Source organism: Oreochromis aureus, linkage group 22, assembly GCF_013358895.1.
Source record: "Oreochromis aureus strain Israel breed Guangdong linkage group 22, ZZ_aureus, whole genome shotgun sequence".
In the NCBI taxonomy this organism is placed as follows: domain Eukaryota; kingdom Metazoa; phylum Chordata; class Actinopteri; order Cichliformes; family Cichlidae; genus Oreochromis; species Oreochromis aureus.
In genome coordinates this window covers 34621845-34649685 of record NC_052962.1, presented here as the reverse complement: position 1 = coordinate 34649685, position 27841 = coordinate 34621845, and the positions used below count along the sequence as shown (strand labels likewise).

General features: G+C 41.6%; 2 protein-coding genes across 7 annotated transcripts; one reads left to right on the top strand and one right to left on the bottom strand.

Moving 5' to 3' along the window:
- Positions 1-10381, top strand: styk1a (serine/threonine/tyrosine kinase 1a). 2 transcript variants are annotated; one of them, XM_039605972.1, is made up of 10 exons: positions 1-235; positions 2680-2735; positions 6058-6318; positions 6426-6662; positions 6882-7063; positions 7779-7859; positions 8466-8674; positions 8807-8847; positions 9336-9432; positions 9933-10381. In XM_039605972.1, exons 2-10 carry the CDS (start codon positions 2681-2683, stop codon positions 10126-10128), a joined length of 1359 nt encoding a protein of 452 aa, XP_039461906.1. In that variant the 5' UTR covers positions 1-235; position 2680; the 3' UTR covers positions 10129-10381. The 2 variants fall into 2 exon arrangements, with proteins under 2 accessions (XP_039461906.1, XP_039461907.1); XM_039605973.1 differs by lacking the exon at positions 1-235 and adding an exon at positions 733-889.
- Positions 10382-11788: 1407 nt separating this feature from the next.
- Positions 11789-26600, bottom strand: LOC116312018 (polyhomeotic-like protein 1). Of its 5 annotated transcripts, none has more exons than XM_031729289.2 (15): positions 26287-26600; positions 24349-24476; positions 22989-23108; positions 22474-22545; positions 22229-22357; positions 21985-22149; positions 21786-21867; positions 19936-20912; positions 19589-19724; positions 19309-19499; positions 19129-19219; positions 18208-18295; positions 16398-16623; positions 14621-14831; positions 11789-13969 (listed from the first exon to the last, which is right to left on the bottom strand). In XM_031729289.2, the coding sequence occupies exons 1-15, from the start codon at positions 26483-26485 to the stop codon at positions 13818-13820; spliced, it is 2967 nt and encodes a 988-aa protein (XP_031585149.1). In that variant the 5' UTR covers positions 26486-26600; the 3' UTR covers positions 11789-13817. The 5 variants fall into 5 exon arrangements, with proteins under 5 accessions (XP_031585149.1, XP_031585175.1, XP_031585157.1 ...); XM_031729315.2 differs by having other exon boundaries at positions 16398-16605; XM_031729297.2 differs by having other exon boundaries at positions 22995-23108.
- Between the last annotated feature and the right edge of the window lie 1241 nt (positions 26601-27841).

The window sequence follows — 27841 nt, the reverse complement described above, 5'->3', positions numbered from 1 at the left end:
ACTAGAGAAAAGTCACAAGTGAGAGAACAGAAACAGAGATCCTACCTTCGCTGCTGTCTTCAATGGAAATGTGTCTGCGTGTGGATTTCTCTGCATATTTCAGGAAACCATGAAACCTGAGGATTTGTATTTGTTTCATAGCTTATATGGGACTAAGGACAGAAAACTACATGCTTTGGATATAAGAAACATCCAGAATCTGATACGTACACAGCACCAGAGAGTCAACCAGCAGGTAAGATTAAAATATGTATATGTCAGACTAACATATTAGATAAAAATTAAATGATATTAAACATGGTCAGATTTTTAATTTGAGACGGGATTTCTCTTTTTAAATTGAAAATTGAACAGGAAGTTTCATGTCACTGTAAATTTGGTACACTAGCTACGTATTCTAATACCTTAATTTTGTGCAATAGTATTTGCACATATGTGTGTGCGTCTTTAATTTTTCCTGTTTGTTCTCACTGTGCATGTGTGTTTAGAGGGATGGCAGAACCTTTTGTTGTGCATGCAGGCGTATTTTGGTTTTGGCACATGTGACTATGACAGAACAATGCAGACAAACTGGTTTAGTGACACTGACACAAGTTTGAGATTAAAACACAGCGACTGTGCGTGCACGCATATGTGTGCATGCATGTTCTGTCTTTTAAAAATGCTTACCGCATACCAGTGTGTCTCTGTTAGGGTGTGTGCCTGCATGTGTCACAGCGGAAGTCAGTCAGTAATAAGCTCTGATGGATGAGGATGACATTGCATTTACAGAACCGGAGCAAGCACACGTACCTTTAGATTAGTCGCAGTTGATGGTTTTGATCCCATTGCTTCACCACGGCAGCCTGTGGTGGTGAAACTGCTGTTTGAATGACTGAAAAGAAAAAAGGTAGGCACGCGTGTTATTTTTAACAAACATTATTTGACTTTAAAGGAAACGTCTCAAACAATCCTCTCCATTAAGAAATACATTAGATATGGTGACATGAAGTACTGGTTTATAATAACAAGTCATCCTGTACAACTGATTTAAAGTGATTTATCAGAGGTTTTAATAACTTTATACACATCACGATTGAGAGCAGCACTATGATGTAAACATTATACACTCAGTGTTTGTAACATCTCTGCTCACAGGATGGTTGAGCCTTGTATTCATATTTTTACCATTTTTGTGCTACTTCAAAAGAAAACAAAGTAACCATCAGATGATTTGTACGGCGCAGTCTTCTCTGACAGCTTCAGACTCACGAGCAATGCTTCCCTGGTCTTTCTGTACTATCATATTATAGTATGACATGAACTGTGGATCACAGCTCAGTATAAACCTGAATTCTTTCTTTGTTCCTCTCAAGGACACATAAAATGTTACCAAGTGATGCCACTGGCCCCCCAACCACACTTTGGGAACCCTGGATCAAACAGTTTGCAGATAGAAACCAAACCAAAAACAAAACTGTAATTTCAAGTTAAGGTCATCAATCTAAAAACAGTCTCAGCAGTGTTGAAAAATCAGTTTTTCGGCACTACTGAGAAAAACATGAGACTGATTTCATAAATTTATTGGAATCACCTGTTTTAAGCATCTCTCTGCAAAAAAAGTTTTTGTTTCATAATATTGTGACCTGAGTGACTTTAATCTGTGATTCACTTGATAAGGTTTTATTTGCTTGATGACTTTATCGTGCTCTCATCTGTGAGTAAATAATGATCTTGTTCTGATCACCTAAACATCAGGCGCCAAGTGTTAAACACTCATGTCTATATTTGCTAAACAAATTGAACAAACAGGAGAGGGTGCTTCCCCGAGAAGAAAAAGGTTGTAGACGTGTGTGTCTGAATCCCACATACTGCAAATGTTTTCATTCAGTTCTCTCTCCCATTTCCTCTTGAGTGTTGTGCTTTACATCAGTATTTTCCCATTTTTTTCCTTCACCGTCCACTTTTAAAACACGTTTTGAAACCCATTTTTATTCTTTGGCTTTTGGCTTAATTTTTCTTGTAATTAAATGAATTATTAACTAATTAGTTATTTTACTTTTTTCCTTTATTTAGTTTTTATTTGTATCTTATGTAATTTTATTATTTAGTACCAATGTACAGCACTTTGTGTCAGCTGTGGTTGTTTTAAAATGCTTTATAAATAAAGATGATGATGGTTACAGAGCCACCTTCAGATGAATAATATTTGAAAACCTTTGGTTTTAATAAAATATTTAAATTAAAGACGTCTTTTATATCACCTGTGTGATTGAAGAAGTTGAACAGGCTGCTGTATGTCACGAGGCTTTTATGGGTTTCGGGTCACTGCTGGGTGATGGTAATGATGACATCTGCTCTCTCCATTATGTTTGTAACCAATAGCTGGTCAACACCACACGTTTCACCAAGCACACCCTGGTATATTTGCTCTGTTAGTCCAGATTAAAAGGTCACAGATAATATTTGTTATGTGAATCTAGATGGAAAAAAAGGGCAAAGTCAATATTGAATTGATATGCTAACGTTGATCACTAACAGTCTGTATGTCTGTGGGTGTGTGTCCTGCCGGACTGAACTTCACTGTTCATACAGTCACTAGCTGAGTGACGGTGTAAGCTGCGAGGATTTCGGGTTGCTGCTGAGCACAGATATCAAGCTCATAGTAACATTGATCTGTGTTCTGCTTTTCGTCTCCAGCATGTCATCCAGCTCTACAAACGTTACTGTGTGTGCATCGAACGACACCCTGTGTAGTAAGTGCTCTAATGCTACTTATCGCTGTTCTTTGCTTCCTCCTTGAACAATCTCTCCCACCTGGACCTCTCAGGTCTCGTCTTGGGCTTTCACAAAGAGGCTTCTATTAAGCTTATGTGACCTCTACTCCAGACATCCTGTTTATTATGAACGTTTGACTTTAATGACAACAACTTAACAGCTTATCTTTTACTTGACTGAGTTGAAACTTGAAACTCAAGATCTAAGAAACCCAAAGCTTAATGTGCATCCAAATAGTTTTTTCATATGTTTCATCACGTTTCCTGCTCCTTTTCAGCCCTGTCACAAACTTTTGGAAATCGATTGCAAATTTGAACATCGACTGTATCTATTCACTGGCCACTTTATTAGGTATGCCTTGTTAGTTCTGTATTGAACCCCATGTTTCCCATAGAACAGCCTCAGTCCTTTGAGGCATAGATCAACAAAGTGCTCTTCAGAGATTTTGCTCCATATTGACATGACAGCGTCAGGCAGCTGCTGCAGATTTACTGGCTGCATGTCCATGATCCCAGTGGTGCCCTGCTGTCTGGTGACTGTGGAGAGCATTTGAATACATTGAACTCATTGTGATGTTGAAGAAACTAATTTGAGATGATCTGAGTTTTGTCACATGGTGCATTATACTGCTCGAAGCAGCCGTCAGAAGAAGAGTGCACTTTTTATAAAGGGATGGAGATGGTCAGCAGCAATACTCGGGTAGGCTGTAGCATTTAAATGATGCTTGGGTACTAAGGGCCTGATCAGTTTGGAAAGAAAATATCCCCCCACACTGGCACTACTATCAGAAGCCAGAACTGTTAATACAAGGCAGGCTAGATCCATGCTTTCATGCTCTTTATGCCAAATTCTGACCGTACCATCTGAATGTTGCAGCAGATGTCAAGACTGATCAGACCAGGCAACATTTTTTCAATCTTCTATTACCCAGTTTTGGTAAGCCCAGGCTCAGTTTGAACATCACAACACCTAAGTGCACCAACTTCCTGCAACATGATCAGCTGATTGGACATCTGCGTTAACAAGCAGTTGAACAGGTGTATCTAAAAAAGTGGCTGGTGAATATACTTTTCATCACATGGTAACTGGGTCAACATTAGATATGCTGGCAAATGATTGCAACCTATTCTGTTTACACTGGAACATTTCACACAGCATTCCAACTTACCGGAAACAGGTTTGAAGAGTGATTTAGCAAATTTGGTCGTGTCATGTGTGGTGACAAAAAAGAAGTTATTTATGGGTGGTGACTCATACTGGATACTGCTGGAAATTCTGTGTGAGCTCACAGTTAATTACTGGACAAGAATGTATATTTTTACCACAGATTATATATTTTTTTGCTCACCGTTTTTAGAGCCTACCATAATGTTCTGTTTCCTTAACTTTCTATTAACTTTTTGGTCAAGTCCTGTGGTTTTAGTTCCAACTACTAAAACAGAAGAAATAAAATACAATTCTTTCTTGTAGATTCAGTTCAGTTCAATTCAGGTTCATTTATACAGCACCAAATCACAATAACAGGGACTTAAAGGCACTTTATACTACAAGGTAAAGACACTAGAGTGTTCTGGAGGAAGCCCTGACAATAAAATGACCCCCAACGAGTGAGCGAAAACTCCCTTTTATCAGGAAGCAACCCACAGCATACCCAGGCTCAGGCAGGGCAGCCACCTGTCTGTTCAGATTAATAAAACAAAATGCAAAAAAAACCCTCTGACAAAACCTCAGAGAGTATCCATATGAGCTCAGTCTTTGTTTGACTCTCAATAGAACAGAATAAGAATGGGGTGATGTGATGTGATGGGTTGGTAAACATGGAAATGGAAAAAGCCTTTGAGGAGAAATATTGTTGAAAGATCAACTAATACAAACCCTTTAATGAAAATGACAGGAAATGATTTATGGTATTCTGTAAGGCTCTCACCACACCTAAGAATGTGATAGAGACTACATGTACCAGTAGTTTTACATTCCAGTTTGCTCTTTCTAACAGCGTGGGTTAAAGGTTAAGGCAGGTGGAAAAAGCAGGTAGAGCTTTAACAGTGAAAACATCAGTGGAAAGCTGAGCCCCCAAATCTAATACATGAATGCAAAACAACATTAAAAAAGGGCAGGGCATTTGAAAGCTTCATAGATCTATTGTAGTAAGAGAAAAAACAAACAAGGCTTAAGCTCAGGATTTCAACATCAACTATGATGGATTAATGATTACAACAGTTAACGATCACTGTACTGATGTTATATGTGAGTTAAAAAGGAGGGGTGGGGAGCCAGAGCTAAAATTAAAGATCTGATGCAATCAACTAGCTCAATAATGAGCTGAATTTCTCACAGTTATCAAATAAATGAATCAATCTAATCAAAATGCATGTACTCAAAGAATGCATGCTCTTTCAACTTTCCGGATGCCGCAGAGTGACGCATTCCAGTTAGTAGAAACCAGTTTTACTATCTAACCACAGCCTGATGTGACAATACAGCAGGAGACTTGCCTTTTACACTTCACTTGCCGTCTATGGTGTATCAATACCAGTATAGCAGGATGATGTCATCGAGGTGGACAATCCCCACACTCTGAATGTGAAAATTTTATTACTGCAGTTCAGCTAACCCTGGCTCTTCCACTGTTAGGTTTTCATGTCTGCTAGCTCAGTGACTATTAGTCCTGGTTGTGCTCTGGAGGTCAGCTGAACAACAACTTGAAGCAGGTGGAGAACTGATTCACGAGCTTCTACACCAGACTCACCAAGGCTGCAGACCAGAACCAGGAATGCTGCTGCCGGTAGCAAATTCATAAAAAGGTTTATTTGCCATGACGGTCCTGCTTTTCCCACGTTACCTGCTTTACCCCACCAAAGAATCTAGATCTGTGGGAAACGCTGTTGGTTATCAGCCAGTTAGGCCAGTAGAACACAAAGCCAACACACAACAATCACATTACTGTATGCCTACACACCCTGATATAATGTAACCTCATTATCATATCAGGGATAAATGAAGCACCCAAGCTTTGTTTTCCACTTCCCATGGTGATAGCTGCTTCGTCAAATTACAGTCTTGTTTAGCTGAATACCAACATTTCACGTAGGTGTAAATGGAAAATGATGCACTGTCTAGACAGAACACTCCATCAGCAGCAACAGCCAACATACTTAACCTGTTAACATAACCTGAGCTTAACAGCGAAAATAAACCTGCACACCCTCCTACGCAGTGCAACAAGGAAACTACAAGTCTAATAAACAAATGCATATCCGACCTGAAATTTACACATGAACTTCTGTGTTTCCCTCTAAGCGATAAAGGAACATCAGGTGGAAGTGATTATCGTCCCTGCGCTGCTGCTCTTCGGCACCCTGGTCACCTTAGTGCCCCTGTTTATACTGAGGTATTGCTGTGATCATAATCGGACACGGGTCAGAACCCCCCAGCACTACCACAGCTCATCACACAGACAGACAGAGAGGCATCACCACCACCACCAACATCACACCAACCACCACCACAGTCATCGCACCAAGCACCAAAATCACAGATCTCATCTACAGGGCATTGATGGTAAGCCAGCATGCAGAAGTCTCTTTGTGCACATTTAATCAATATTTTAACTTTTTTAATCTTCACATTCACATCTGTTTAACGTCGACCGTCCTCTCCTTTAACAGCGCCCCCTGGCATCAACCCACTGGAACATGAAGAGCTGCCAATGTCTGTTACACAAGTGCGGCAGAATGTCAGGCCAACTATGGCTGCAGCACCACAGAGGTCCACAGAAAGCCATCATGAAGCCTTCAGCCAGGTCGCTGTACTGCCACAGACTTTCTCCATCCACCCTAATGACACAGTCAACTTCTACAGAGCACGCATGGACAACAAGAACGTCGTGCTGAGGGTGCTGAAAGGTAAACCGAGGTGCTTGAAGGTCTGTTTAGGGAAGACAAGGTTTGGTTTTGTAATGGATACCTGCAAACTGGCTTACAAGCAAGGGTTTTCCATTTTTTGTGTCCAAAATGCTTTTCAAAGTCAAAAATGATAAATTATTGACAGCATGTAACATTTATGCAGTGTAGAAACTGGAAATGTGAAGTCTTACTCTGTTATCAAATGTTTATTTTTCCCAGAAACAGCCAGCAGCAGTGAGAAACAGAAGTTTTTGGGGTTTGCTTCCTTTGTGTCTGGACTAGGGCCGCATCCCTTCATACCTTCGCTGCTCGGTGTTATGTCGGCGCAGTCGCCTTTAGTCATGGTGGTGGAAGAGCTACAGCAGAGAGACCTGCTGGGCTTCCTGTGGAGATGCAGACAGGTAGAGCAACCTATTAGTTATTCATCACACTGAGCATACTCTAGGAGTCGAGTTTACAGTGTAGGAACAAGGATTGCAACAGTGCATGCAAAGTAAAGGGATAATTAACACAATTATATATATATATATATACATATATAAAAAAAATAACATAGTATTCAGTTCCAAATTATAATTTAATGGTTTCTCAAGTTTAAAATTGCTAATTGAGCAACAAATCAAGAAAAATAAATTAAACTACTAAATTGGAAATCACAGTTTAATGGTAAAATACATCATTCAGTCCAAGAGTTTGGCTGAAAAACTCGTTGAGGTTAAACATAAAAAACACTACTTAACCCACTAAACATAGTAAACAGGATGATAAAATATTAATCACATATTATATAGAAGGATAATGATTAGCTTATGAACTCTAAAGTTAAATGTGAATGAAGTAATTACGGCCATCTGCCTGTGAGGGGCAGTACAGTGCAACATAAGATGTTTCTGCAAAGGCTTGAGTAACCTGACAGTGACGGTTACAGTCTGTCCTCTTCTATTCATATATGGTTTAGGAGTTAATTATGAACATTAATAAAAAGAGAGGAAAGATCTCAGGGCTTTTTGTCAAAATGAACACTCACTAAGACTGATTGTTTACAATAAAATGTCTACTATCTGAATGTAACAAGTCTGACACATTTACACCTTTCTCTCATTTCTCCCACTGCAGGATAACTCAGGTTTACAGCCTTCTTGTGACATGACAGAGAAGAGGATCTTCACCATGGCAGCACAAGTGGCCTCTGCTCTGGTTGGTTAAACAGCTGTCTGCTTCACTATCTTTGAGCGAACTACTTCCCAAGAAAACTTTATTTATAAAGCACTTTAAAAAAAGCAACCAGTGACCAAATTGTTGAATGCAGGAATAAAAAGTACATTGAAGAAAATAAAATAAATATATTTGCAAACAAATCTCCTTGCTTATGTGGACATTGTTCTAAAAACACATTTCTTATTGTTTGCTGGTTGAGTTGAGCCAAAACAACTGTGGATTCAGTAAAAGGATAAATACAGTATAAATTATTACATACAGTGCATAACAAATATATCAGAGATGCATTCATAAAAACAAGAAAACACATGTTTTAGAAATGTGCCAAAGACTTGTTTAAAACTAAAAAAAAATATATATATATATATATATATATATAGAAATCCCATTTTTACACCCAAATTTGAGCCGGCACACTGGACTTCACTGAGAAGTCAGAAATTAACCAAGCAAAAATTCAGCGCTGAAGGTTAGTGTTGTGAAGTCTGGCTTATGGTTTTATTTCTTCTATTGATGTATTTGTAGTAATGGACATCTAAAGGCCCTCGTGCTAACCAACTCTGAATTTGTCTGAACATCTTCTAGGACTACCTGCACAGTCAGAACTGTATCCATGGCAACGTGGGAGCTCGCAGCGTTCTGGTTAGTGGAGACATGACAGCTAAGCTGTGGGGGTTCGGCCCGGCCTACCGCAGGAGAACCCAGGGCAGTTCAACGGGAGAAGATACAGTGATTAAGAAATGGCAGGCGCCTGAAGTGTTGGCCATGAGACCCATCACTAAGAGCAGCGACGTGTGAGTGTCCTCTGTGAGAATAAAAGATGTCGCTAAGATCGTGTCACTGGACAGAGTTGTCAAAGACTCAACTGATTTGTGTCCCAGTCCATCTCTGGGTGCTGACATGCCATTCTTTAACCTTTCTAACAGATGGTCCTTTGGCATCCTCATCTATGAAATGGTCACATTAGGTGAGTATCCTTCTTTCTTTTTTTAAAAAAAAGAAAGCAAGAAGAAAATTAAAATGGTGACGATATTCCCCATTTGTCCTGTGACATATAAGGCATTTTATAGTCTCTCTCGTGTTACTGGACTTTTGGGGTGGACAGAAATTTTCAAAACCTGATACAAGTGTGTTTCTCATAATTCAATACTGGTGCCCCCATGAATGATATCAAGTCACCTTAAGCCACAGATAACATTGCTGTAGGGGATAAAAAGAACTGGCTTGATTATAATACAAGTACAATAACGCAAAGTCATGAAGATACTTGCAGAACAGGTGATTTATTTTACATATATATTAAATTTACTTATAAATTCTGTTCACTAAAGTCTATTTATCAATACACACATTAAAAACCCAAACAATGGAAATCACATTTTGGCACAACACTGGCCGACATGGTCAGTAACTGTGCTCTTTAAGTAACAGGACTTTATACTCTGATGCTTTCAGGTGACCCACCATTTGCTCAGGTCATGTCGTCTGAACTTCTGCAGCATCTCCAAAGAGGGAGTCACCTCAAACGACCGGACACCTGCTCCAACTCACTGTAAGAGCAACAGCAAAAAACAGCTTTTAGAAGCAAAAGACTGAAAACAGGACCAGCAGTTTGCAACACTCACTAATCATCAGCTTATATACAGATGTCTAACCTTTAGTCCATGACTGTTTAGGGACGTTTCTGAGCTTTGTTTCTACTAATAGTCAGAAGCAGAACCTGAATGTTTTAGTCATGTATCATTCATAGATTTACTACAATATTTGCATATTTTGCATCATTGTAGCCTTTTAAACTAGTTTCAATCAATTTTCTATTTCCAATTAGTTTAAACATTTCAGTTAATCTTTAGGGATAATTTATCCCTACAGACACGATGCTTTTACCTGCTTCTTCCAGTTTTACTAGCTTGTGGTCACACTTCTTTCCTTTTTTGTTACCTATTTTCCGACGTCTCAGTGGAAATATTATGTTTAGCTATCGGTTTTTCATACCAGTATTCGTATGCATATTGTTTCACAGTTTTTTTCTGTTTTCACTCCGGTGTGTAGGTACTCCATTATCAGGTCGTGCTGCCACTTCAACGCCAAGAGTCGGCTCTCCACGTCGGAGCTGATTAGAATGCTGAAAGCCGGAGAGAGCTCAGCCAATGGGAGGACAGCTATCAGAGTGACTGAGCCATTCAAATTTGAGAAATACTTGAGAGAGGCGGGGTTTGCAGAGGCATACAACTATGCTGTCCTCTGATTGGCTGGGTGTCATCAGCGGTGGTGGCAGGCTGATTTTCATGAAGGACTGAGGACTGGTGCAACATTAAGAACTTTCGCAGAAATGTGCACATTATAATTGTTGTTTATAACGTTTTTGTATTTGGTAGTATTGTAGGAAAACGTACATGGCACAATCACTTTATATTTTAAATAATAATATATTAAATGTAAAAATATATTTACTCTGTCAAAATTATTGTCGTGAGATATAAAAATAATTTAAAATGCCATGAATGCTTTAATTTTTATAGCTGAGGCCAGCTCCTACTTGATCTCTAGATTGCATCATTACAGGTCAGGGGTTTGAAGGATGTAAAAAAAGCCAAGCACAAAACTGCCACTGCTATAGGAGGCATGTGGGACCAGCACAAGAAAGAGAAAAAAAGAAAGATGAATCATCAGTGTGCCATAGTTATTGTTTCTTTATTTAAGTCATCCACCTGGAAACTGGAGCGGGGGGTATGTGTTCTTGATTGAGAGCTGTGCTAAAACAGGCAGCTGTGGCCAGTTTGTGTTTGTTAGACCTCACCTCTGCTAACTGGGGTCAGTGCAGGGGACCTCACAACCGTTTTTGTGCTGTGGGTGTGCCCATAGCCTTTATTTATTTATTTTTTTAATGGAATTATCCGAAGAATAATGCATTTTCAACTGCTATTGAGGAAGAGCACCTTATAGATTCAAACCAGTTCTATTTCAGGTGTTCTATATACTAAAATAAAATATCAAAACCTAAAAATATCAAATGTGTTTTTGCACAAAAGCCTGTTAGGTTAAATATAATCATACCATGAGAATAAAAGCACAGTAAACACTATTATCAACAACTGCACCTTGGAGTGTTTTCAGATTTTAAACAACGTGTCTTGTTCTAAAATACAGACCATCCATGAAGTTTGTGCTTTACTGTTAGTGAGTGAAATTCTAGTGTTTTTAGGTCATCAGCCAAAGACTGATGAGCTCACCCCACGGTGAGGCGTCCCATGTCTGTCCACAGTTCACCAGTGTCGCTACTCCCCCTCTACAGCACTGACCAAGTTTAATGAAGCTTAGACACAGTGATCACCTTAATGAGGCTTCACCTTGTACTCGAAGTCAAGGTCACGTTTGTCTCTCAGTGGATTTTAATTCTCAGCAAATCAACGACGAGAAGACATCACTTTCTTTCTGTGTGACACGCATTACAGCAACTGTGACTTGTGGTGGATGACGAGCTGGAGAAACTGCATCACTGGCATAAGCAGATGTGTCTTTGCAGCTGTACGGTTTATCAACAACTTGTTAAAGCCAAACTGCTGTATGGTCCCAACATGGTCTCTACAGACTCCGAAACAGCAACACGGCTGAAGCCAAAACTAACGACGGAGGCTTTAAAATGGATGTAGCTGCTGTGATCGTATGGTGTCCATTTTTCATTTACAGTCTATAATTTCATCACATCTGGGAAGATGTGGATTTTCTTTAAAACAGAACAACACCACTCAAAGCGGTGGAGAGGAGTTAAAAAACAAAAACATTAAAGTTTCAATGATGCAAACTGTCCACTGATGATCTCTTCTGTTACACTTGGAAACCAGCAGTGCAAACCCAAACCATTACTCAGACTATCAAACAACAAAAACAAGCATCACAGCTTTAAAACAGTTTGATTATTTATTTGCATGATAGTATTAATTACCTCTTCTTGTGAAAACCAGCCCCTCCAGATTTTGCAGATTTTGGACATTATTGCAAGCAAAGACATTTGATTCCAAGTGGCTTCCTTATTTCTATGTATACAGATATATATATATATATAAAAGAACATTTTTGCAGAATTCACTGTTCTTCTGTGAGAAAAGTGCTACTTTTTGGGAGGTTGAAGACTAAACGAACAACGCTGCAATGGTCTGATTTTGGACAAATGTCGTACAGGTAATCACAGCTGCATTTGTGGCTCACATCACTTGAAATGAGGCGAAATTCTTTTTTTTGGCGTTTAGAATATGCAGATTTAAAGACTCCAAAATCCTGGGGAAAGTGAAATATAAGCACACATCATCAAGATTATTACTTTTTTTTTTTTAAAAGGAAAAACAAAAAAGAAAGTACTGTAATAGCCACAGTCACTAACAATAAAGCCAAAGATAGCTAGCTAGCTAGAAAGGTAAATACTGTTGGTAGTTACACGCTATGTGACAAAGCTATGAGGAAGACAGCAAGTTGATCCTTGATCAAAGTAGCTACTATTCAGTCACGCTTTTTGGGAAAGGCAACGCATTTCATTGCTTAATCGAGAGTTGTAAAAAAGTAAGCGCCGATATAAAACAAGGAATGATATGAAAGCAGTAAAAACCGACAATCCTCATCTAAACCTATCGTTGTAGAGACTAGTGAGAAAGGCCACGAGGTTCACAGAGAGAGAACATGACAAAAGTCCTACAGTAAAAAGCTTCAAACAAGGCAGTCCAGCAAACAAATGTGCATTTAAATAGAAAGGCAAACTTTACACTTATTACAGTATAGCTTCAAAGTTAACTCATTCACACAGTCATTCATTCATTCAGGCATGATGTCTTATTTCTCCCACATCCATCGTAGGTCCACGTGTGGCCAGCAACTTTACTTGTTCATGAATGCAACTTAAAGACACTTTAAAAGTAACATCTTATTTTCAGAACTCCTCTCTGACAGCATCTCTCCACAAAACCAAACTGGCCTTGTAAGTGCACTCATGCAGACCAGGAGCAGCTGGTGGTACCATTTGAGTAATCTCGCAAAATGCTGACAGGTGAATAATCACAGAGTTGACGTGAACTTCTCTGGTAAAAAGCTTAAAAACAGTGAAAAGCATTCAGCAGTAGTGCTGATGTTCTCTGGATATAAAAAAATACAGTAAAGATGTGAGAAAAAGTTATGCAACGTCTGTATTTTTACTTGAAGTATGAAATGCTCTTTGAACCTTGAGGGATTAGGGTTTCATTTGGACTCTGGTGTTTCTGCAGCCAGTACCCTGTACTCTCACAGTACCCTGTAGCGCAAAGAATAGGCCGCCTTCAAAATAAAAGTGCCATTGTATACTCTTCTCAAATAATTAGAATGCTGGAAGTACGCAATGGCTATTTCAATGAAATTCATGTCTTTGCAGGAATGCTAAACGGGATAAGAAAAAGATTTGTGACTTCACTTGAAAAAACAAGTGCTATAGAAGTGCTTTCCAAAGGTCTTCCTTCCAAATTCCTGTACAAAACAAAGCACAGCCGTTTTCTTCTGTGTGCATCTTCAGTCTTTTAAAGGAATTTTAACAAAACGAAAATAAATCACAGCCTCGGTCTACGGTCAGAGAAGATAACGAGCAAGTACTTTAGGTTCAACAAGTCTCTTTTGCAATTAAAATACATTCAAAACCTTCATTTATATTGATTTTGAGCAGAATTTGGTGGAACGTGTACCTTCATCGAAATAAAATCGCACATTTGAAGGATTTTTACAACTTGTGCGAGAATCTGATGTGAGCGGGACGAGATTCCACTTCTGCAGTCCCAGAGTCTTTGCCGTGTTTGGGAAATGAACTGTACTTCAAACATTCACCTGCAGGACTCCCGAGCTCCTTATCTGACCCACGGGCTGGTGGCGAATGCCCGGGGGGCTTCACTTTTAAACCTTGTGGATTTGTGGAAAAAACACCGGTCAGTCTCTTAGGCTGTTGATGTGAGCACAGATCTTGAGGGCAGGGCCAAGCTTGATGTTCATGGTGGACATTAGATGCTCCTCCTTCAGCAGCAGCAGCGCCTGTCCATCAATTTCCTGCGACAGGAACTGGGAGGCGAGATCCTCGCACCCTGAGAGGACGACGGATAAAAGCACAGATGGACAAAAATGCAAAGGTTGAAAATTCTGGTACATTAACATTAATGCAATCAGTTGTTCATGCATTAGCTCCAAATACAGATATTTACATAACAAATAAAAGCATCAGGTTTGAGATGAATTGCAGATTAATGTGTCACATTAATCTCGTACCCGTGTATTTGTTATTTTAACTCTACAGTAATAACAATGCTGATAAACATGAAACATTAAATTAAAAAAAAGGACTGATCACAACATCAATTATTGCACTTGAATATAAAAGCAGAGCAACACAAGATAAACATCAGCAGTAACCAGAAACCAGCTAATTCAGGAGCACTGCCATTCATTTTTCCTCTTTACCCCCATTTCCATCATCTATCAGGAGTTCACAGATTCACAGGTTACACACAGAGGGAGAGACGCTGCAATGGCTTTAAAAATACTGGTGGCCACCATGCTACCCCTCTGCCTTCTAGCACACACGCCTATGGTGTCAATTTCAACATCCTACGTCACCTTGCCCTCGAGTTAACTCATTCAGAAGATAACTCGACCTCTGACCTTGACCGTGAAGTCGAGCCTTTTATCTTTATGTGAATCAGTGCTGCATGATGAGATCAAAAATCAGATCTTCTAACCTTGCAGTGAGGAAATAAACTGTGACACTTCCTCCACGCTCCACTGGGAGGGGCTAGCAGGCAGGCAGGTGGGCGGTGGTGAGCTCTCTGCTGGGAGCGGAGGAGGCGGCTGGTGGCAGGATGCTGAGGAGGCCGGCGAGAGGGACATGGGGTCATCTTCATCCTCCTCTACGCTGGACTCCTCATCTGAATGGCTCGACTCTGATCGGCACTACAAGCGGAGTAAGGAAAAACAGCAGAGCATTCACTAGTGTCCCAGTCTGCTTACAAAAACATGAACATAGGCTACAAGGACAAAACCCCGTCTGCATATTTAAAGATTAGAGCTGCAGAGACGAGGATTGTTACAGTTTATAAAAAAACTCGAGATAACTGAGCACCGAGAGGAGATAGCAAACAATAATATAACTTTCCATCCAGTTGCTTCACAGCAGCCACCAGATGGAAAAAAGTCAAAGTCATGCACACAAGTGAAAAACGCACATTCAGATCGATTCAGGTCTATTTTTGCTGTTATATGAAGTTTGTGTTGAGGAGTCTTATGCATTTGGTTTGGGGCCCATTTGTAGCGATGGAGGAGAAATTTAAAGGGGACCTTTTATTCTTATTTACTCTGTATTTTTATTTGTTTACTCGGCATAATTCACAGTTTATGCCGAGTAAACTGGGCTGGGCTTCTGGCCGGGGTTTCTGAGCTCACAGCCAGAGCTGTGTGCCTGAAATGACCACACTGGGGATATCTCCTCTGAAACAGAGCTTCAGCAGTCTGAAGCCTGAGCTTTGACTAATGGATTATTTGTATGTACACTGACATCATTATTAGAAAGATGAAAGAGATCCCGCCTCGCACAATTGTATTTGTGTGTCTTCCAGCTGTGTTGTTGTCCCTGAGCACAAAGCCAGATCTATAAAGAAGTTTAATGTGGTTACAAGTGAAGTTGTTTTACAAAACACTTCCCAGGAAGCTGAAAGCTGCTGTAGAAGCAGATTGAGTTGAACATGATAGCATCATCATCACATACTATTAAAACTTAAGTTGCACAACTTAAATTTAAGTTGCATTTCTGCCAATGGGATGATAGAAAAGTAATAAATTGACTCATCAAAGGTGTAAAAAAATATTATGTGTTTTGCAAAGTTAAACATACAAACATTAAAAATCTTTGGAGCCAAATAATTTGCACATGTCAACACTTAAAGGCTTTATTAAGAGGCCATTAAATTTGAAAAACCCCTTTGCTAAAGTCTGAAACCCATCAGACAAATCTCTCAGCCCACCATCTCGTCTGCTGGTTCTTCTTCTTTGAGCTGCACACAGATCATCAGCCTCTCTCTTACCACCTTCTGTCACACCAACGCTCTGCATGTCCTCCTTCACTACGTCCATGAATCTTCTCTCTGGTCTCCTGCTTTTCCTCCTGCCTGGCAGCTCTATATTCAACACCCTCTGCCCAAAATATCCACTAACCCTCCTCTGCACATGTCCAAACCACATCAGCCTTGGCTCTCCAACTGCATCTCCAAACTGCTCAACCTGAGCCGTCCCGCTGATGCACTTGTTTCTAAACAAATGCAATGCCTCGTTTGCTCTCCACACAGACTGCTTACCTGTGTCTGACCAAAGGCTATTTAAATGTGATCAAAGCAGGAAAGGCTCCAGTACAAGCACACAGATCAGTTATCAGCTGGGACCTGACTTCTAATTTTTGACATTTTTGATCTTGACAACGCCTGCAGCAATAATTTTCCTTGTAGAGACTGTATAATCCTGCCTCACCTTGGCAGGTACGGGCCTCCCTGCTATCTTGGCACTGGCTATTTCTGAGCTGGTCCTACGGGGAACCCTCCTCCTGGCGATTCCTCCCTCATCGTCCGAGTTGGAGAGGTGTCCGCGGCTCTGATCCCGATCTGGAGAGTGATCTTGAGCTTGACGCTGGCCGTGACCCTGCCGCACGCTGAAGTGCTGCCTGAAGCTGACGTTGTACCTGGGGAACCAATACATACTGTATCGTAGACAAAGAGTGACATATACGGTACTGAAGCCAAGACGAGCAACACAGTTTTTGTCTCTTTGCACCGTACGCGGTATATAAGCTATACACGTGTAGTGGGCAAAGGGACAAATACAAAGCAGAAGCAGAAAATGTAAAATCATAAGCTGACAACATACTGTAACAAACAATGCAGACAGCGCATTGTTTTCATACTGAAACATGTCACATAATAAATACAGTGTACATTTTAATATGAAGCACATTCAGAGGAGAAACAAAGCGTCCTCCACTGTACTGCGAGGTTACATGCTGCATGTGAAAGTGGATGAAGTGAGGCTATCACAATATGTACACACAGAAAGAAAATCATGAGAACAGAAAAACACACAAGCTGTGAAATTTACAGCTGGAGCCACCTGAGAATTCACACTAAAATCCCGTTTTAGATACATTTAGTGGGTCACATCTTTAGGAACACTGGCTTTTAATGACTTGATTCTGACATCGATTCATTATATATCAGTGTTTCCCCACACACACACTTTTCTTTGGCAGCTCTGGGATTTAAAGTCATTTTGTGTCCTTTTTTAAAAACATGGCTTTTAGCCATTGGCTGGCATGTTCTCCCCAAGCTTGCATGGGTTCCCTCTGGGTACTTTGGTTTCCTCCCACAGTCCAAAGACACGTACGTTATGTTGTTGTTGTGACTCTAAAATGATCCCTCTGTTATCCTTACAACAGCCTGCTGACCTGTCCACGGTGTACGCAGTCTTGTCTCATGACAGCTGGGATAGGCCATAGTTGACACCATCTTTCATCCAACAGAACAGAAAACTGGCAAGAGTACAGTCTCCTCACTCATACTTTGAAAGTTCACTTGATGCTAAACAGCTAGCATAGCCTGTCCTGTGTCAGATGACTAACCCTTCTGTTTCTGCGATACCACTACTGTTAACTTGGGCGCATGCCTTGTATTCCAAATAGGAACCCCAAAATCCCAGATTATACAGATATATGTAAATATTAGTGCTGTCAGCGTTAATCTCGTTAAAATGACGTTAACGCCATAACTGCATTAACCTGGCAAATCAGGGACTGGACAGCGTCAACGCGTTAGCGCACTTAGCTCGTTAACGCGTTAGCCCACGCACGGGGCGATCCGCAATAACTCGCTAATAGAGATTTGCCGCGTTAATGCAGTTATGGTGTTAACGTCATTTTAATGCGATTAACCTGCAGTTCTACATGCTACAGTTTGTAGATGGGAAAGCGGTCGTTACTATATAAAGCATTCATTTTCGATTTATTTAAGAAGGCACGCACGTGCACGGCATGGCACAATTACAGTCTAGTTATGTGGGAAACACTGTATATAACGAAGAACTAAAGGCCTCAAAGAGGATTGAGGTTTTGAGCTTTATGCAGTTTTGTTTGACTTCAAGATATCCACATCTTACTGCACAGCATCAGTGACAAACTGCACTGTAACTAGAAACAGACGTTCATCACTCGCACTGTGAAATAAGCTGAAGTGGCTGCAGCTGTTTGCAGTACAGTGATTTATTCTGTATATGTTTCATGCATTTGAAGTACCTCTTGGCACAAGACATGGAGCAGAACCTTTTGGTGCCTCGGAACTGGCTGGCAGGAGCAAAGTTTTTACAGTACTCACACTTCAGCACTGAGGAGAGAGTTCAGAGACAGAACAAGGCAGATGGTGAATAATACACAAACGCAAACATGTGGTATTATATACTCCAATGGGTTATGAGTGCCGGTCCACACACAGAAAATCAGACTGCGATGATATTTTCTTGTGATATCGCGCTGCCTGCGGTTTAGACTCAGAGGTGGGAAATTCCCAGCTTGAAAGTTATAATTAAAGTCTTTATGCTTTCCTGCAGCCCAGCTCAAACAAACAGGGCAAACAAGGGTCATCTTGTTACACAACATTAAATCCCATAAGCCATGTCCATGTTATAATTAAATCTGGTGATGTTAAAGGGACAGATCACCAAAAAAATCAAAACAAAAAAACAATTCATATTGTTCATATTTTCCCTCCAATTCTCTATATTCATAATGCTCAAAATATTTTTATGTGTTTCAGTTTTTAAGATAACAGCTCTACCAAGGTCTGTCTTTAATGTACATTACTGTAATATACTGCAGAGTGTGGCAGTCACCGTGTACTGCATGAAGAAAAAACTGTGCAGCAAATCATGACCGTGTGACTTAAAAGAAGAAAATGAGAATCTAGCTAGAAAACTGGGCACACCAAGTTAATAACTAAAAATCTAGAGGATAATAAAACACTAACGGCCAAAGAACAACAACACAAAAACATGTACTATGGCTAATGCACAGAGACTTCAGCAGTGCAGAAATCACATTTTGATTTTCCTTAGAGGCAACTTTACCTCGGAAACCTTACAGTAGATATTTATGATTCTGATTTCAGCCCTTAAACGTGTCTTTAAAGCAGCAGTGCTTTCGAAGCAGTCTGGCTGTTACCTGTTGCTGTGGTAACAGTCTCCGACGGGTTAGTGTCTGGACTGTCGTTAGTCAAATCTTCACCAGCCGAGTCCTTGACTGGACCGCAGACCTGTCAAACACAAATTCAGTTTAAGAATTACTGACCGACAAAAAGAAGAAGAAAAAAAAACAAACAAACTACAAATCCCATGTACTCACAGGGAAAGGCTCCGCCCCTTCCTGGATCACAAAGCCCTCTATGAGGTGTGTAAGAACCTGCGGTTTAACCACAGCTTGAGGTGGCGGAGCTCTCTCACCCTGACCACAAGTCCCACGGGACACCAGCAGCACTGGAGAAGGAGAGGAGGCAGGAGGAGGTGGTGGAGGAGGAGGAGGAGCAGCAGCAGAGCCTGGAGAGGTGGAGAGGAAGATAAATACTGTTTTTCACCGTGTGTGCGTGTTGACAGTATTTTACAGAGATGTATTTCTGTGTTATTACCTGCATCGACGGGATTGGCTGGGACGGCCGAGGCATGATCTCTGACTGGCTGGAGCCGTGGAGGCGAGGGGCCATGTTCGTCGTTGGCTGAATTAGAGTCTGATTTTCTTTTCAGAGAGCCAGTCGTCTGTTTACTCTAAACAAAAAGTGCCAACAGATACAGACAGACACTGAGAGTGATTGTAGGATGTAATGTTTACACAAGCGAGGAGCAGTTCAGGCTGAGTAGTGTGTTTGTTTTAGTGCTACAACCCAAAATCACCATCTGTGACATGCAGAAATGTATGTGGGTTAGAAAAACATCAAGTCTGATTCACGAGAATCATTTAAATCCTGCTTCAGCTGACCTGTGGCGTCTGACCTCCTGATGAGTCTCCATTGGTGGTTACACCAGCTGACGCTGCTCTCTGCTCTTCGGTCACCAGGTGGAGAGAGAGGGAGGAGCGAGACAGTGAGGGGGGAGGAGATGAAACGGTGGAGGGCTGGGAGGAGGCGGGGCTTGAGGCCAGCTGTCCGTTCTGACTCTGTCCAGAGCTCTGATTGGCTTGCGGATGCACCTGAGACACCTGAGCCAAGGGAGGAGCCTCCTGGGGTGACTGAAGCGTCTTCAGCCCCACCCCTCGGCCGACGACTCCACCCTCCCTGGAAGCGATGGATGCCACCATGGTGAGCAGACTAGAGGAGCTGCTGAGGACGGCAGCGCCATCTTGGCTGCAGCTGCCACGGGCCAGAGCGAGAGCCTGGGCGTTTCCAATTGCGCTCTGCCTGGCCCCCACTATCTGCACTGGGATGTGAGGCGTGTGGGGAGGCTGGGCGGAGCTGCTGGCAGGTGGCGGGGCGGGCAGGATGGGAGGGGGGTTCCTTGAAGGAAGCTGGAGGGGCAGGCGGAGCCCCTGTAAAGTTTTAGGTTGGATGGGGATGGGTCCGTTTCCGTGGCCTGATTTCTCAGCACCGAGTGAGGTTTTCTGCAGAGGCTGCACCACCAGAGTCTGAGCGTTGACCGCTGGTTTGATGGTTGCCGTGCCCACCGGGTACCCGTGGGGCTGAGATGTGGCGTTGGATGTCAGGACCAGAGTATGTGCTGCTGTGGGAGCTGTGGTTCCTGTGGTGAGGGTTCGAGTACCGTGGAGTAAGAGCTGGGAGAGAGGGATGGAAGATGAGGAGGAAGAAGAGGCACCAGAAGAAGAGACGGGGTGAGCTTTGAGATTAGTAGGCTGGGGGTAGGTAGGGATTTTGATGTGGGGTGGCTGGGGCTGAGGCTGGCTTGGTTTGGTGGGGGACTGAGGGGTAGACTGGTGAGAGGGCTGGACCAGTGAGTAGGCAGCTGGAAAAAATAAAAATGAAAAAATATTTAGTGACTCATCACATTTAAAAATGGCAGTTCACCCTAAAATTAAACACAGCTTTTCCTCTGACGTGACCTTATCGACCTTCCCCCCAACTAGCATCACAGCTCAGCTGACGAAAAACACCCATAAGCTCTGTCTTTATCACAAGCTTCCCATCACAGGTAGATGCAGGCTTTATTCTGCACAGTGATCCGGTTGGTAGTGTACTTTATAGAAAAAACTATTCTTACAGATTTTCCACAGAAGAACCAGATAGTCACTGTTTCTAAATAAAAACGGGTGTTTTTTGTTGGGGTTTTCTCTGTATTTTTGTAAAGCCTAACAATATAATTTTATGATGTAAAGCATCTAGAAAGAACTGTTGTTTTGATTTGGCACTATTTAAATAAACTTAAAGTGAACTGAATTAAAAAAACAAACAAACAAAAAACAAACTAAAAACTTCAGCCAGGAACACTTTACAGGATTGTTAGTGGATCTGAAGTCATTTAGATTTGGCATCGTCCTTTAAATATATAATATAGCTTATGAAACTTCAGTTGTTGTGAGCAACCTGCCATTAAGATCAGTTAATATACGGTTATGGGATTCCACTAATGGTAAGCTATATTTTTAGATTATAGAATCAATTGTGGAGGAGAAGTACAGTGCAGGTTATGTATGTTACATAGAAAAGCATTGCACTGTTATGAATTTGCATCAATATTATAACTAAAATGAGAAAGTCCAAATTAAGTGTACGCTTCTGCACTTTTTGCCAAATCCACCACAGGCTCCATCATCATACACAACCTTCAGAGCATTACAAAGCTCATTTATATGTTCAATTTCTCTTCTTTCTTTCCTACCTGAGTCACTTCTCTCTGGGGCTTCAGTCTTAACACCCACACCTTTAGGACCCGACACACCTCTCATGGCTAGATTCTGTACCTGGTGATGGAGGCACAGAGCAAATGTTTGGGTGAAAACAGCGATCTGTCACTTTGTTGCTGGAGAAAGAAAGAATGTCTCTTCAAGCCATAAAACATTTTTATGTTAGCCACACACCTGGTTGTTATCAGATTGGCTGCTGGCAGAGGAAGTCGGAGGCACTTCCTGCTGCTGTTGCTGAGCCTGTGGCTGCTGGGCAACAGTTGCCACAGCAGTAGTTGCAGTGCTGCCGGGCATGAAAATGAGCTGGGAGGGGATAGGTGTCCTAAGGGAGCGGTTCACCTGCAGGACAAAAAGCCATTAAAGCCATTAAAGTGCACAAAACTGAGCTGTCGCACATAAACCATCTGATCAAACTCACTCTCAGGTACATCTGGCCCTGCCCTCCGGCAGTCCCACTCAGCAGCACTGATTGGCTGATTGTGGATGTTGCTGAGGCACCCATCGGACGGCTGCTGGTTGTAGATCCTGATCCAGATGTTACATTGACCTGAAGAACAGGAACGTGCATCTTTAAGATTCTTTGTGGCTCAAAGAACAAAAAAAAGCGGTACTGATTTTGTGGCATAAAATTCAAAGAGCTATCGTTTTTGTATGATTACGTACTGCGGTTGTGCTGGTAGTCTGAGAGGAGCTACTGCTGGAGGGGCTTGACTGACGACTGGCAGCCAGAGTAGCCTTAAAAAAACAAAGAAAAAAAACAAAGAAGAAAGGGAAGAGAAAGAGAGGAAAAAAGCAGCTTAAGGTTTCAATAAACTCCAAACAAAATGAAAACTGAGATGTTTACAGAGGCTGTCGTGTGGTTGATGCAAAATATGCTCAGCTTTGTTTCTGGCCACAAAGCCTCCATGTTTTACAACCCACAGCTGTCCAGCATCGACTGTACACGTGGCCTCCCCGTCTTTTTCTTGTGGTTTTCATGGGAGTTAATTATTGCATGCAAGTAGGTGGCACAGACGCAATCAATCTGTCTTATGCAAGGCTCTTACAGCGTCATCATGTATCGTTTTATTTCTTACAATAGTTTTTCTTTGTGCTTCGCAAACAACACGTGCAGGATGTTTATAACTTCCTTTACTTGAAAGATACAAAGTGAAATTTGGAAATTAATTTGCACACACCTTTACCTGTTGCACAGCTGCCAGGTTCTGCAGCTGTGCTGCGTTGTTGATCTGCTGCTGCAGCATCAGCTGCTGGAAGTACTGAGCGGCATTGGGCTGCCTCTGTAACGCCTGCAGGGCCTGGAGGGAGGAGCAGATGGGCAAAAATGAAAACTGAAGGAGGCACAGCATTTCGAGAAGGAGAAGAAAGAAAAAAAAAAGGGGAGGGAGGAATGGAGCATGAAGGAAGTAAAGTGCTGTGAAAAGATGGGGATGGAAAACATGACAGCAAAGAGTCAGAAGAAGACATGAAAGAGTGAGAGATGGAAAAGGAAGTGCAGAGAAAAATTGAGGGGAGAAGAGCAGACTGAGAGAAACGAGTGCGGAAAGAGCAGAGAGAGAGCGAAGCTGCAGAAACCTCCTGCCAGCTGCCTGATGTATGAGCGGAGGCTCGTACAGTAATAAGTCGGGGGATGAAAGCGAGCGCGGCGGGCTGGATTAGTGTGTGCCGGGTGACAAAGACAGATGGCCGTGCAGGGTGACAAAAGCCTGAGAAAATAACACCGAGCCTCCATCACACCCAGCACGACTCGGTCTCTTTTCTTTACCCCCCCGATTCAGTCAGTCTTCATCAGTTTCTGTCCATCGGCTAACACATAAATCAGAAATTATGAAGACAAATGAGCCACACATTTTCTGTCCTCGCTCACACGCAAACAGTCCGTGTTTACGCCGCAGCCAAAACACACTTTGGACACGAAAATGCAAAGCGATATCATCATTTTCTATTAATTTTTATTACAATTTTGCTTACTGGCAGGATGCTCCGCCTACAACACCGTGAAGGTTTTGCCACAGGGAGCTATTTTGCGTGTTTCACAGTGTGTCTGAAATGAGTTTTAAACTACACAAAGAACCAAACACTCCCACGAGTCCCTTTTTTTAAAGTCTAGACCTGAATCTAGACCTGTATATGTGCAATCTAATCCCCAGGCATGCAACCTACTTTTAGCCCAACAATAACAACTCGAAAGCAGAACAATGCACCATGCTGCTGGGCTATCACCCTCAAGGTATGGTTCAAGCATGAGAACAGATATTAAAGATGCTAAGGGTCATTAAAAGCCACCCCATGAAGCTTATGATCACTTCTTACTCCCCTTTTTTTCACATTTACAAACAAGGAAACTTATTTCCTGCTGAGTAAAACATACATTTTAAGCGTTTTAAACATTTTTAACGTGATGCCCTTTTCCCTCCTTTGTGTACACAAAAATCTTGGCACACTTGGAATATAACTGAGGCACATGACTATGGAAATCCAGTTAAAAACTAACACATATGTTAGTTGACTGTTATATTAAAATGATCTTACACCTACCTGGACTGCCTGCCTTTCATACAGAGACATGGAATTCATGGGAGAGGGGCGGGAGCTCGTCCCAGACGGAGCGCTTCCATTGGTCGAGGCCCCCTGCTGGTTCTGCTCTCCGTCTGTCTCCATGGCTGCTGAGGAGACAGATGAGGTGTCCGTCAGTCAAACACAGGATGAAACAAACACCACTTTCTCTCTCTGCGAGAGTCTGATGGATAGAGGAGGAAAAAAACCCCACACCTGTCACTGTTCCTGACAAACAGCAGACCTCACAGAGTCGAGATGCTGTGAAACACTTTTTACAGCGTGGATGACTGATGTAGTTCTGCTGCTGGTTATTTTTAACACTTTCAACATTTTAAAATGTTTTCATTTTTTATGGCAGAAAATCACAACGACTGAGTGTCTCGCTGACAGCTGTTATTTCCTCTCGCCACCATGGAGACGGACACAATGCTCCACAGAGCAGTTTACACCTTTAAAGGGTTTCCATCAAGCTTTTCCTTTTTTCTGTCAAACACACACACTATAACGGATGGATTTAATATGGATGTTCACATTAAAGATTACATATACTGCCCTCATTATTTGAAACTTTGGTAAAGTATATGCAGTTTTTTCCTGCTCGGATCTGTAGGATGTCCAAATAAGGGGACATCTCAGTCACATAGAAGCTCCACCGACGTCCTGTTCAAAACTTCTGCTTATGAGGGGCAGCCAAACAGCAGAAAGTTGACCTAAAGGGGCAGTCGATGAACTGATTGGCTTCACCAAAGACCAATATAAGACCGACCCACCACATTCTTGTTTTACATGCTGTGGACTGGGCTGTCACAAGTATTGTGGTAAAAAAACCAAAAACAAACCCACATAATAATAATAATAATAATAATAATAATAATAATAACAATAATAATATTCTTTCCATACATGCAGAAAATGAGGGAAACAATTGCAAAAGAAAGATATCTGTCAAATCTATTCTTACTTAGTGTTGGGGTCATTTTGGCAAATGCTTTAAACTCAAAATGAGAGAGTGTGCAGGTGGAAAGGATTCTGCAGCCATGCACAAAACTCAGTCATCTATGATATTAAACACGTGGATTTTTGACACAATATTGCCGTCATCACCTTTATCATCAATGCATGGTTACTGTTACACACTAATCTGTGTGTAAGAAAAAGCAAATATTTGCTGTAACATATGAACCTCAGAGTGAAGTGATAAAAGACAGAAGTCTGTGCATTTTCTTCTGATTTTTGACCATTTCATAAACAAATGTGTGTTTTATCCTTGTGTAAATTAAAGATCTTCATTAGATTTTTTTTGTTCCGTTTTGCAGGTCTGGACATGCAGGAAAAGGCCTGAAATGTGTGAGGGGATGAAGATGGCAGTTGTAAAGATATAATTAACTGTAACATGCAATTTAAAATGTACGTTTATTTCCTCTTTGCAACAGTTTATCATGTTAATCAGGTTTAGGTAGGAAGTCATTATAAAGCATTCATTTTCGGTGTTTTTTTTCTGCACAGGAATAAAAGGGGAAAACGTGCTTTAGTACAAAGGCTCCTGCATGAGAAACATTTCCAAAAGCATCGCTCACACAGCCTTTCTCCATCTACTTGACCACCTTACAGGACTTGTTCAGACCAGGTGTTCATCATTTTTTTTTTAATTCTTGCAGTTTCCTTTATCACTGCTCCTCCTCCTCCTCCTCCAACCATCCTGTCCCAGCACCTACAGTCTGCCTCCGTCTCCAGCCTCCACCAGCTCAAAAACAGCCACCTGAGCAGCTCACACAGCGCTAACGTTAGCTAGCCATCCTCCATGTTTCAGACCAGTTAACACTGGATCCACCGGAGGCTACTCCTAGCCTCCCGCTAGCCCCCCCGCCTCCACCGCTGCTGTCTGGCTCGTTAACGCGGCTCTCGCTCCGACCTTACCGTCACCGCTCCGGGTTCGTCCGGCTCCTCCTGCACCGGCTGCCCGCTGCAGAGCGACACCGAGCGATGCAACGATCCGCCGGGCTTCTTGTCTGCGTTGTGCCCGGTGCTGCTGCTCTTTTCGCCCGTCTTCTTCTTCTTCTCTGTGCAGGACGCTCGAAGCGGCAGCAGCAGCAGCACTGATTTTACTGTTCTGCATAAATTTGCAGCTGATGTGTGGAAACGCCTCCTTTTTTTTCTGCTCGGCCCTTTCCGGCGCTGCACGATGACGGAGCAGGACGGGGACAGGGGCTCACTTTACCCCCAAAGGCTTCGGGATCAACATGCTTAGCATAATCTCAAACTCTTCATGTTTTACGGGACACCAGAGTAGTTTTGCATTTTTCACAACTTGACATGATACTTATTCATCCTGCACCTACATTCATCTGACACAAGGTGGTTCACCTTCATTCCCCTCCCTTCCTTCTGATTGGCTGACACTTAACAACAGAAGGTTTGAACGGCAGGTGGGTGGAGCTTCTCTTCCTGAGATGACCATTTTAAGGATATCTTATCTTTATAACGTCATACTGATAAAAAAAACAAAAAAACAAAAACAAGTATACCTGTCTGAGATCAAGTGTTTAGAGCAATGTGAAGGAATTACTTGTGGACACACTGATCTCATTATTTTTAACTTTGGCCATGTTTAATATGAATGTCCACCAATGGAACAAGAGATATAGGGCATGATATATAAATATATATAAGGAAAAACTGAAAAAAGATTCACGGTGGTGAAGGGATAATCATTTGGGTTTGTTTTTCAGCTACAGGACCTGGGTACCTGCAGTCATTCTATACCAACATATTCTAGAGTCAAATGTGAGACCATCTGCCCAACAGCCACAGCCTGAGCGACACTGTGTCATGCAACAAGCCAATGATCCCAAGCACAGCAGCAAATCTGCAGTAGAATGAGTGAAAAAGACAAGAATCATGTGTTGCAATGGTCCAGTCAATGTCCAGACTGCAATCTAACCTGACCTGAAATGCTGTGTCAGGACCTCAGGAGAGCTGTGAATAAATAAATGTCCACACACCTCAATCAACTGAAGCAGCGTTGTAAAGAAGGCTTTGCTGAAATTCCTCCTCAGCCATGACTGATAAAGTCACACAGAAAACCATGACCTTAAGTTATTGCTGATAAAAGTGGAATCATGGGATGTACTTACTTTTTCAAACACCACTTCTGCATTTTGGCTCAGTTTTTATTGAATAACTCAGAATAAGTTAGTGTTTAGATATATGTATCCCTTTAAAGTCTGAACCATGAAACAATTGCCAGAAAATTCAAAAAAGTCTTTTTTGAACATGGAGCATTTATTAAGCCTCCTGACAAATAAAAAAATAATATATTAATTTGCATAGATTAGTTTTAATTTTTATCATATTTGCTGCACCTTGCATTTTTTTTGTGTAATAATGTATTGTGAATCTCAAAAACTAATAAAAACTGTATGTATCAAATATGATACACTACGTGTTAAGAGGATATTATAAACAAAATTTC

What these genes read in the sequence shown, in the direction of transcription:
- LOC116312018 (XM_031729289.2), bottom strand. Translation starts at nt 26,485, where the DNA reads ATGCAGAACAGTAAAATCAGTGCTGCTGCTGCTGCCGCTTCGAGCGTC. An exon ending in AGGGCCAGATGTACCTGAGA is followed by an intron (nt 22,150 to 22,228) that starts GTGAGTTTGATC and finishes TTTGTCCTGCAG; the next exon opens with GTGAACCGCTCCCTTAGGAC. An exon ending in AGCCAATCCCGTCGATGCAG is followed by an intron (nt 19,500 to 19,588) that starts GTAATAACACAG and finishes CCACCTCTCCAG; the next exon opens with GCTCTGCTGCTGCTCCTCCT.
- styk1a (XM_039605972.1), top strand. Translation starts at nt 2,681, where the DNA reads ATGTCATCCAGCTCTACAAACGTTACTGTGTGTGCATCGAACGACACC. An exon ending in ATCGAACGACACCCTGTGTA is followed by an intron (nt 2,736 to 6,057) that starts GTAAGTGCTCTA and finishes TTTCCCTCTAAG; the next exon opens with CGATAAAGGAACATCAGGTG. An exon ending in TCATCTACAGGGCATTGATG is followed by an intron (nt 6,319 to 6,425) that starts GTAAGCCAGCAT and finishes CTCCTTTAACAG; the next exon opens with CGCCCCCTGGCATCAACCCA.